The 12,500-nt window shown below is 36.8% G+C and overlaps 1 protein-coding gene across 6 annotated transcripts in view; it reads right to left on the bottom strand.

Moving 5' to 3' along the window:
• Positions 1–12,500, bottom strand: part of LOC113110118 (PDZ and LIM domain protein 5-like) — an 80,700-nt gene that overhangs the window by 5,308 nt on the left and 62,892 nt on the right. For all 6 annotated transcript variants that reach the window (XM_026274127.1, XM_026274129.1, XM_026274130.1 and 3 more), the window contains 2 exons: positions 5,122–5,264; positions 1,240–1,426 (listed from right to left, as the gene is read on the bottom strand). In XM_026274127.1, coding sequence (XP_026129912.1) covers positions 1,240–1,426; positions 5,122–5,264 — 330 coding nt within the window. The remainder of the gene's footprint in view (positions 1–1,239; positions 1,427–5,121; positions 5,265–12,500) is intronic.

The following is a 12,500-nucleotide window of genomic DNA, read 5'->3' as shown; positions in this document are numbered from 1 at the left end:
TTTTTAAGATTTTAATTAAGTTTTTGCTACCATGTTTTTGTCATTTTTAGTCGTGTTTGTTTATAGTTTTTATTTTATTAATATTTCAGTTTTAGTATTAGTTGCTAACTGAAACATTAAATTAACTGAAAATTAGATTTTTTTAAACTAGCATTTTATATTTTATTGCTGTTAACATTTAACTTATTTCAAGTAACAAAAAAATTGTTTTATAAATAAAGAAAAATTCTATAAAAATGAGTAAAATATGAATAAAACTATAAGTTGATGACACTAAAATAACAGATTTATCCTCATAGAGCAGACACAGGTAAAGCTGTGAGTGTCATGTGACAGTGTGAAAACAGCCGTCTGATGGGATCTGATGTGGATCTGATGGGATCTGATGTGGAGGAATCTGTCGAGGTAACGCGAGGACAGCAGCGGGATGCGGCTGACCAATCAGATGATTAGACAACACACTGCTGAAGCTTGGATGGGAGTCTGTGCAGTAACAGATCCTGAAACATCATGAGCTCAAGCCCAATCCATCAGACGCTCCTTTACCTCACATGTGACCCCACACTAATGTATCCTTTCACTCTGTTACTTTACCACGAAGGTCTCGTGTAGGTGTTCAATGATACAACATCTGCAACAAATGTAACACCATTGGCACTAATGTCTGGTTTTGTGCTCCAGGGTCAGATTTTTGTGTGTCTTTTTGCTAAATCATCTGGTTTACGCGTTTCTCTTTTTTTTGTTTTTTGACCTCAGAGGGTTAAAACAGTTAGTTGTAGCTGGCTTTAGCTGGTTTCACCCGGTCTTTAGTTGTTTTTAAATTGATGTATCTGTTTGTTTGTTTGTTTCTTGCTAACTCAACTGGTTATATCTGGGTTCTAGCGGTTTATCTATCAGACTTTTAAAACCACTAAATTAAAACTATTTCAAACTGAGAACCTTCAAAACCTTCTCACTAGTCTTTTCCAAACCAACACTCTTCAAAAACTAAAGGTGCTTTAAAGAACCATCTCTTTCTGATCTTTTTATAATCCCAAGAACCTTCTTCCACCACAAAGAGGCTTTAGTGAAACAGAAAGGTTCTTCAGGTTCTTTATGAAATCATTTAGACAAACAGGTTCTTCTTCATGGCATCATGAAGCACATATTTCTAAGAGTGAACTTTAAGTGCGTCTACAATCTTTATCGTCTAGTATTAAAAGCTGCCCCCGTCTGAATCTCTGGTGTGAGATGTCTGACCTGATGACCATGCTGCAGTGTGCACACATGGGTGTGCGTGTTCCCGCCGGGATGTGTTCGGCTCTCTGCACCAGCGAGTCCTGGTCACTGGGATGAACCTGAGGAGCGGGTCGATCCGGGCCCTTGCTGCTGACCCGTCCCATCGAGGGCCCCGTCTGCGGCGCAGGTGCACCTGCTTTGGGAAACCCTAATCAAAGAGAAAGAGAAAGAGATCTCTCGCTGAAGCTCACCCTGAACAGCGCCTGTGTTACAGAAGAGCGTGCGCAGACATGTAGCGTGACCCAGGGTGATACCAACTCCATCTCTTCTGAAGGGACGGGACATCCACACCGCGCCGCCACAAACAATGGATCGGTTTACTCAGAGCGGGAAAAAAACAACATTCCCAGAAGCGGAGGAGACACCTGGCAGAATAATCCTGGACAAGCCTTGCCTTCTCTGGCCAGCTCAAGAGAGACAGCAGGGGTCAGAGGTCACACAGCGAACGCATCACAGGTTACTGAGCCGGTGAGATATGTGTGTGTGTGTGTGTGTGTGTGTGTGAGACTTCATCACACCATGAAAAATCTGCATTTGATAATGAAGTTTTTGATAATAAATCACACTGACTGTCAAAAAATGTGTGCATCTTTTCTTTTTCTTATTTTAAATCAACATCAGGATTTACAAATTAAAACCATAAAAATGTTTAGATAGTAAGAAATGTAGTAAATTAATAACATAAAAAAAGAAGAAAAAAAAAACTCTTTTGAAGTTAAAAATCAATTTTAAAAATCAACATCATGAATAAAAAATTCATTAAGTGCATTTTAATTGTAATTATATTAACATTAATGTGTTAATTTATTATAGTAATATTACACGTTTCTTAAAAATAATTTTTAATAATAATACCTTTTTTTTTGGAAGTGACAAAACAAAATGAAAAAGTGAGAAATCTTTATTCATTCATTCATTCAACATCATAATTTTATGAACTAACAAAAATGAAACTTTTAGGTAAAATGTACCCAAAAATTAATCTGAAAAATGTACCTAAAATTAATTAATTAAATAAAAATTTGGGATATAGCACTTCACTCATTTTCTTTATAAAGCTGTCAATTCACTGTGTGGTCATTTACGGAAACAAATTAATTAATCAGATAATATTTTAATATTTGGATAAACTTATTTTGTTCACATAGTCAGGAAAAACCTGGAAATTACTGGGAATTTACCTTTTTTTTTTCAGATCAAAACAACAACAACAAAGAAATCTTATGGAAATAAATTACATTGAAATAAAACAAAATAAACGTTTTTTATTGATAATTATTAATAAATACAATTTAAATTATTTGTACAAAATATTATATATATATATATATATATTTTTTTATTTTTTTTTATTTTTTTTTTTGGCACAATGCACTCTGTTATGTTCCAAGTAGCCTGTATGTGAACTAATTTAATGTGTATACCTTAAAAGATGCTTAGTGCAATAAATACTTCGAAATCTCACGCAGTATCTGTCTTTTCCTTTCTTCACTAAGACACATTAGGAAAAGCATTTACGTTATCCTAAAAATATACAGAATCTGATATAATCAAATTGTGAATCATGAATGTAAATGTAATTTGTGAATCAGATCGAATCGTTCTGAATCTGCAAAAATTCAGGTTTCGAACAGAACGGATTCAACGTCTTCCCAAAGACTCAAACCCTCACTTAACTTCACAAACCGCACCAAAGATTCATCTGAAAACCATGAATATCATTTAATAAAATTTTAAAATGCAATACTATAATAAAAGATTAAAAGATGAATTATTTATACTTTTTAAAATAATTTAAGTGTTATATTAATGTATTAAAAAGCACACACATATACTATTTAAACAAAAACTTTTATTTTGGATGCGATTAATCGCGATTAATTGATTGAAAGTACTAATCTGAAGAACAGACCGCAGGTTTCTCAGACAAATGAAGGCCATATGCTGCAAGAGACGTTTCTTTCTGCTCTCTGTGATCTAATCCAACCGTCTGGAATCAATCAGGGCCATGAGCTTTAATTTAAGAGATGCTCTGCTGATGAACTCCTCTCCTCTGACCCATAGCTCCTGGTGAATGGACCGAGCAGACCAGGAATCTGAGCCATATCCACTACACAGAGACACCTGTGTTCAGACGCCTGTCAGCACGAGAGGGCATGATGGGTAAACACCAGCTTCACACCCACAATACAGCGCCTCAGAGCCCACAGAGTCAACATTCAGACTCCCGCAAACCAACAACATGCTGAGAGGCCTACTCTAATCGTGACAGCATTCCTGCTTTCTGAAAAAAAATAACATAGCATTTACTCAAAGCTTTAAAAACAAACTAAACCTCCAGAAGCATCAGTCTGCCATCTACAGGATGCTTGAGGTCTCTTCTTCAGATTAGTACTTTCAAACAATTAATCGCGATTAATCGCATCCAAAATCAAAGTTTTTGTTTGCATAGTATAGGTGTGTGTTTTTTATTATGCATGCATGTGTGTGTATTTCTATATGCATGATAAATATACACAGTACACACACAAAAACGTATGTTCTGGATGCGATTAATCGTGATTAATCGTTTGACAGCACTACTTTAGATACTGCACAGCTCTCAGAACTTGCTATTCGTGACTTTTAAAGCTTTGACTGACATGTGTGCAAGTAAATGATGCTGGAATGTTTCTTTTTTTGGGTGAACAAACACAGCCACATCAAGCCTTCCCTCGCCCCCTCCCTGGACCCCTTCCAGTTTGCATATCGGTCCAACCGGTCGACCGATGATGTCATCACCACTGCCGTCCACTCAGCACTCACACATCTGGACAAAAAGGACTCATATGTCAGAATGCTGTTCATTGACTTCAGTTCAGCATTCAACACAATCATCCCTCAACAGCTCATCTACAAGCTGAGTCAGCTGGGGCTCAACACTTCACTGTGCAACTGGCTGTTGGACTTTCTGACTGGAAGACCTCAGGAAGTATGGGTCGGCAGCAACACATCCAGCACCATCACACTGAACACTGGGGCCCCCCAAGGATGTGTGCTGAGCCCCCTCCTCTTCACTCTGCTGACCCATGACTGCACACCGTCACACAACTCCAACCTCTTCATTAAGTTTGCGGATGACACGACTGTGACGGGTCTCATTGGCAACAAAGATGAGACAAACTACAGGAGCGAGGTGAGCCGCCTGAGCCGCCATCAGAGAGGAGACTGTGAAGTCCCCAGGCCCGGACCAGCAGACTGAAGGACAGCTTCATCCACCAGGCTGTCAGGAAGCTGAACTCACTCCTGAACTCCCCCACTTCCCCTCTTCTGTCCCAGGCACCACTGAACTATGACCCCCCCCTCCCCAAATCCATCGCCCCACTAACATATGATGGCATGCACCAGTCACTTTGTGCAGCACTGGTCTGCTCACTACCTCATTCTCCATGGAACTGACATCATTCCACTACCATCAGTCAGTTAAATACAATAACTGATCTCGAGCACTTTGTCACTTTAATCAGACTTAATAAGCTTTTGTTTTTGCACTAAAATCTTTTATCTGCACTGTTGTTCACTTCATTGATTTGCACTATATCTGCCATGTGCCTTGCGCTGCTTTATTTAACTTTATTTTTAATTTTATTATATGTCTTTTTTTATATTCCCTTATTGTATAGTTGTATCTACATTTTATATTTGATCAAGATTTTTAGGCTTTAATGTTAATGTTATCTGTATGCAGCGGGGTCTGAGAGTAACACAATTTCAATTCTCTGTGGAATTGTGGAAAATTGACAATAAAGCAGACTTGACTTGACAAAGAAAGCAGTCTGAGTAGTGATGAGCTGAAGGTCTGACCTGCGGCGCTGCTCGACTGGTGGCTCTTGGCTGCGGCTGGAGGGACGCCGTTGTCCTTCTGCGGGGCTCCAGCGGACGCTGTGCTCACGGTTTTGACTGAAGACGTGGCATGAGAACTGGGATGAAGCTCCTCTGTGGCCTCGCTGGAGAGAGAGACGGAGAGAAAGTGTCTTGAAGCTCTGCTAGACCACAAAACAAACACTCAAACATGCATCAGAGATCTGACCGTGTTCCTACATTCAGGGTGCGAGATTCAAATCATCTGTAATAATATTGTAATAGACGTTTTAACCATTTGCTATTTGACATTGAAGAATATCGCAAAAACCAAACAGAACACACTTACATTGCGTTATGAAGTCTTTCACTGCATTTTTCAATCTTATGAAATGCATTTAAAATGATCACAAAATTCAAGACGTGTAGGCAGGAAATGTACATATTTATAGCGTGGTTAATATTGATTTTATATAGCAGTTCAATAAACAAGAAGTTTATATTAAGAGACTTAGACACCATATTGCCTGGTTTTTTTTTTCTTCTAATTTTCAGCAACAAAAATAATACCAAACACAGCCACAGAGCTGTTGTGTGTCTTTGAGCAACATGACAGTGTTTTGTTCTTGAATTAATCAACTGTTTAAACGATTCGGTTCAATCGCAATGACTCGCTAATTAACAGTGTCTTGCTGCCACCTACTGGCGGTTTTAATATCACATCTTTTCTTTTTTTATATGATTTCAGATAAAATGAGTATTCAACCTTTTATGTTTAAAATATAAAAACATGCATTCATAATGCATTCATGTCCTGCATTAAATGTGTAAATGCATCTAAAACCCTCTTCAGATGCAGCTTCTGTGTTTCCTCTGCATTTCAAACATGGTTTTTGTTAAAACTGATTTAATTTGCTTTGGTAACAGCTCAAATCGACTGATTAAATGTAAGAATCTGACTCAAAAGATGATGCACACTTTTTATATATAAACAAGGCTTTATAAAAAGGTTAAAATTCTAATTTCTTGAAAAAGGTTCATTTCTATCACCATCATACAGAATATGAAGAATCAAAAACATTAGGTCAGCTGTCCACGATAGTCCTAAAACACCGCACAATAACACAAAATACAGGAGGAGATCTGACTCAAATACAAGCAGCCCCAGATGGTTTGTTAATGAATTAAACCGGTGCCAATTAAAAAAAAAAAAAAGAGCTGCCGAGATTCCTGTGGACAACATGCCCGGGTCACACTTCTCTTTCACTTTATTTCATTTTCTTTCTCATTATATCTGTCTTCAGTTAGAAGCTGGTTAATGCTTAAATTATATTTTTATCTTATAATTTATTATTGTATTATTTTTATTGTAATATCGAATTTTTATTGTTTTAAATGGCTCAAACATAATAGTTTTAAAATGTAAAATATTAAACATTACAATATTTATTATTATGCAATGAAATGTGTAAATGCATTTTAAATATACTAACGATATATTTTAATAATATTATTAAATGAAACAATTATATAGAATTAAATACACACACACACACACACACACACACACACACACATATATATATATATATATATATATATATATATATATATATTGTTTTATATATTTTTATTATTAAAAAATAATGTGTTTAATTGTCATCAATGCAAAATAAAATAATAATAGATATTTTAATATATGTTAACATAAGTTACATGCATATTATAAAAATTATTAAAATATTTATTATGGTAATGTATTTTTTAGTAATTATATATATAATTTTTATTTTCACACAGGTCAGTACCACTCAAGCAGCCATATTAAAATGTTATAATAATTAATAAAATAGTAATAAACATTCAATAAAAATGTACTGTCATGTTTTCAGATATATGCGCGCGTGCGTGTGTTTTCTCTCAGAATACTGTGGGTTTAGCATCTGTCACTGTCAAACATGCAGCACAATAGAGCAGCAGACGCACAGAAACGCAGGAGAGACACGCCGCAGGAGGATGCTGGGATAGCAGAGGTCACACAGGGCACATATGCATTGAGCAGCTGGTAACATGACTGAAACACAGCACTGCGACACGATCAGCAGGTGAGCATCATCTCACACACTCGCTGCAGTTCATTTTACACACGGAAAGCCACCATACAGCTCTTTAATCTTTATTAATCACCACATGGAGTCTGTCTGAAACTAAAACACACAGCCTTCTGTAAGTCCTGAAAATGAGTCTAATAAACAAATAAAAGCATTACAGAACACAGTGTTACATTCATATTCTGTAATTACATCTTACGTGCTGTTTTGGTAGACGTAAAAGTGGCTGGTTGCTTTATGCATTTATCATATATTACAGTAAAATGCTAAAATAATATTACAATCTTACATATCGGTTTTCTGTGTGAATCTGTGTTAAAGTGTAATTTATTTCTGTGATGCACAGCTGTATTTTCAGCATCATTCCTCCAGTCTTCAATGTCACATGATTTTATAAATATGCATATAGCATTAAAACTGAAAATTAGATTTTTTTTACATATATACGGAGTATAAAGTGTTAAAGGTTTCATCACATCACTAGGAGCACTATTTCTAATGATGATGGACTGAACTACATTGAAATCCAATGCAGTGCTGCCACCTACTGTCCACTAACAGAACTGCAGCAGTCTTTCACAGCCTGTGGCAAATGATGAAAGTGCATTAAAGTGAATATATGCATTAATATATGATCAGACCTCAGGGTTTTCTCCTCCTCGCATCTTCTACATTACACAGTGCTTTGATTCAAACACATTTCATTTTCTTCAGTTTTCAGTCTGTCATTCAGTTTTGTGGGCTCCTGAGGACAAATGTGACAATAAAAAATGGACAGAAAAACTGAAACAGAGAGAGGGATATGTGGCCGGAAGGTGCAATCTCATCTTTTATTGATCTCCAATAAATAAATAGTAGAAATGTCCAGATCTTCTGTCACAGATGGGTGTCAGTGTCTAACGGCTCTATAAAGGTTTCTGTCTGTCATGTCATACAATCTCATAAAAAAAATCTCATGATTCATTTCAAATGACTGAGCTGACCCGGAGTTTCATTAGTTTTCAGCGAAGTGACAGACAAACACATACAGCTCCAGCTACAATTAACAGGTATTATTATTATTATGAAATCAATAATTAAGACGTGGAGGCAGGAAATGTATATAATTAAATATGTTAATAAATAACTGCATTTACTATGATTATCACTATCATTGTTAAATTATATATATATATAAAAATACATAAGTTGGGAATAATTGCATTTTTTGTTATTAAATTAGTTTTTCTGCTCAATGAAGCTCTGTTTATGAAAATACAATAAAATTGTGAAATATAATTATGATTTAAAACCGCAGTTTTCTGTGTGAATCTGTGTTAACATCGGTGTTGTGCTAGTTACTAAGAAATAGTATCTAGTTACAGTTACTAGTTACTTAATTCAGAAAGTAACTCAATTACTTTGTTGATTACTTACACTTAAAAGTAACGCATTACTGTTAAAAGTAACTTTTTAGTTACTTTTTAAAAGAACTTTCTTTATGTTCCCATTAATGCGCTTTTATGTGTTATGGTCTATACAAACACAAAGTAAAACAGAAAATAATTTTTAAACACTATTTTGATTGAGGCAGACCAGCACAAACTGAATATTGTACATCACAAGGATTTCTGAAATAAATAACAAAACACTCTTAGAAAAAAGGGTTAATTGGGGTTCTATATATAACCATAGGGTTCGCGAACCCGCTTTGAACTCCCGTACTGACTCAAATGATTCGCGAACCCGATCCGAACTTCCAAACTGACTCAAATGAGTCACGCTCCGAACTCACTAACTGATTCAATTGATTCGCGAACCACAAACTGACTAAAATGATACGCCAACCTGCTCCAAACTTCCAAACTGACTCAAATGATTCGCGAACCCGCTTCGAACTCCCGAACTGACTCATATGATTCGCGATCCCGCTTCGAACTCCCGAACTGACTCAAATGATTCGCGATCCCGCTTCGAACTCCCGAACTGACTCATATGATTCGCGATCCCGCTTCGAACTCCCGAACTGACTCAAATGATTCGCGATCCCGCTTCGAACTCCCGAACTGACTCATATGATTCGCGATCCCGCTTCGAACTCCCGAACTGACTCATATGATTCGCGATCCCGCTTCGAACTCCCGAACTGACTCAAATGATTCGCGATCCCGCCTCGAACTCCCGAACTGACTCATATGATTCGCGATCCCGCTTCGAACTCCCGAACTGACTCATATGATTCGCGATCCCGCTTCGAACTCCCGAACTGACTCATATGATTCGCGATCCCCAAACTGACTCAAATGATTCGCGAACCGCTCTGAACTCCCAAACTCTTTGACCAAAGCTGCTGTGCTTCAGAAGCTCTTGCAGCAGCTCAACACTGGTTTTCTCTGAGGTGGTTGGATCACATCAGATTGTGGTTAATCTTGCAGATCATGACTTATATCTACTCTTCCTCTCCCTGCAGTTTGGTAATATAAAGATTCCTCCTTTGAACTCCCACCTCTTCTGTGGGTTTTATTGTTCTGGGTCTGAATTTGGGCTCCTGGGGTCTCAAAAAAAGAAACTCTTTTCAATCTCCAATGTGAACATTATGACAACACCAGTGTTGTGCTAGTTACCAAGAAACAGAGGTGGGTACCCAAAAACTGTACTCAATTAAAAGTAAAAGTACTAGTCTTGAAAAGTTACTTGAGTAAGAGTAAAAGAGTATCAGATAAAAAAAATCAACTCAAGTAGTTAGTTACTAGTTACTTTGGGTCATATATACTGAGCCTATTTTTATTTAGATATATAGATAAAATGTATGTTATGTATGTGTGTGTGTATAAATGTATACATTTCATAAGCCAATTTATGTAATTTATTATAAAACCTTGTCTGTTTACTTAAGTAACAGATATAGGTGTCATGCCATAACATTTTTAATACGACTGACTTTATATTGAATGTGAATTTAACACTGAAAGTTAATGTGATATCAATATTGCTACTAATCTTTCATTGTTCAGAAAGTGAGCAAATAACATTTATATTATTAAAGATAATTTTCACTGACAGTCTAGAGTTCAGTCACTCTCAGAAACTCCCATTAAAATCACTGAAACTGTTAACACTGTGAAATCAATATCTTAATTATAGATTCATACACACATCTGCACTTTGTTGTTTCTGACGAGAGAATTCACCAGAAAGAGGTGTTCAGTCAGTGAGCGAGTGAAGGAAGCACCGGCATTTCAGCGATGACTCATCGGAGCGCCTCTGATTGGCCATTGCTTTAATAAGCTCAACAGAATCGTGTGTGATTGGTTAATGCGCAGCGCTGTAAAAACACGTCTGTCTCTGGCTCAGCGCCAGCAAGCGATCACAGATCTGAATTTAGCAGCTGATGATATGACTTGCTTAACGTACTCGCACCGGTGTGATTGTATTAAAATTAATAAAATCTTAATCGGCTATTTTTTGTCTTTTGGAAGCTGCATTCAACTTGACTCCCCTCTGTTATAAGCCACACACGTACAACAAACTAATGTCACAGTGGTATCGTGTACTGTAATCGAATGTAGCCCAAGTTATTACCTGTTAAACAGTAGACAGCACACGCGGTGTTCATCTAATAAGGATCTCCACCGCAAGCAAATAATAGCCTTTGCAGATCTGCTTTCAATACAGTGCAGTTCCATAGAAACGTTTTCAACGCTGCTGATGTTAAACGTTATAACTCTGAGTGAACCGCTTCTGACGCTCAGCGCGTGCGGCAGGGAACTGAACGACTCATTCGAACTGATTCATGAACCAATTCACTCGTTTGCCAACTGGTTTGATCAAGCCTTTGAACAGAATTGACTCAAAAGAATGAATCATTCGTGAATGGGCATCGCTCATTGTCCAGAGAAAAGTAGATGGCGCGGTTGGAATAAACTGAATAATTTGTAACATTTATTGCATTAAGATAAAGTAACGAGAGGAGCATCGCCCAGAGTAACGAAGTAAAAGTACAGATTTCCCCCAAAAAATTTACTCATGTAAGAGTAAAAGTACCCATCTTTAAATATACTCCGAAAAATATTTGATACCCCAAAAGATTACTCAAGTAAATGTAACTCGTTACTACCCACCTCTGCTAAGAAATATGCATTACTGTTAAAAGTAACTTTTTAAAGAACTTTCTTTAATGTTACAAACACAAAGTAAAACAGAAAGTAATTTTTAAACACTATTTTGATTGAGTCAGACCAGCACAAACTGAATATTGTATATCACAAGGATTTCTGAAATAAATAACAAAACACCTGAATAATATATTCAGAATCAAAAACTAAAGTGGCTTCTGCATCATAAAAGCTGTTGTGTTGAGCCCTTAAAAATGTTCCTTTCACAGCTTAAGTATGAAAACTATCAATATTGGACAACATAACACAGAACTTTTTGAAATAAATAAATGAAAGCAATCTGAATTATTCAGAATCAATTTAGAGAAACATGCATGCTGTATATATACACAGTGCGTCTTCCTGTTTACGGACAATGCAGCATATGGTAACGGTAACGGAGTTAATTTATTTAAAAAGTAATGCGTTACAGTATTAGTTACTGTCAAAAGGAACTGTGTTACTAATAACCCGTTACTGCCCAACACTGATTAAAGTGTAATGTATTTCTGTGATGCTCCGCTGTATTTTCAGCATCATTCCTCCAGTCTTCAGTGTCACATGATCTTCAGAAATCAGAATAATATCATGATTTACAGAATCTGAATTATGTTCCTCTTGGAGTCTGCTCCTATCACTCAACCAAAAAACGAAATCATTTCTGTGCCATTTCAACAGTCAGAGTTCAGGAAGAGAAGAAAACAGAGGAAAGAAGAGACGCATCAGATGCAGAAATATGAAAGAAAAGCTTTATTGGAAGATTGAGAGAGAAACACTGCAGCATCAGAGGCGTGAGATGATCAGAGAAAGGTTTATATGTGAAGAAACACATCACATCTAACATCCTTCAGCCAAAACCCTGAGGACTCTCACACACACCACTGATCTATAATAGAGAACTGGACAGCTCATGTGTTCCTCCCTAATATTATCGGTCAGGCATCTGTTTTTCCTCTTGACCCCTGGGATCAGTCAAATCTGCCTCCTGCAGCTCCTGTAGATCCAGGGTTGCCAAATCCACACTCTTTCCACTGAATTGGGCTGCTTTTGAAACGTTGTGTTGGGCTGATTTTCTCCCGTGGGTTAAAGGTTTGAAATATTGCATGAATTGCATTTGACTGAAACGCTTGCATTGAAA

Source organism: Carassius auratus, chromosome 10 (assembly GCF_003368295.1).
Source record: "Carassius auratus strain Wakin chromosome 10, ASM336829v1, whole genome shotgun sequence".
Classification (NCBI taxonomy): domain Eukaryota; kingdom Metazoa; phylum Chordata; class Actinopteri; order Cypriniformes; family Cyprinidae; genus Carassius; species Carassius auratus.
This window is presented reverse-complemented; position numbering and strand designations above follow the sequence as displayed.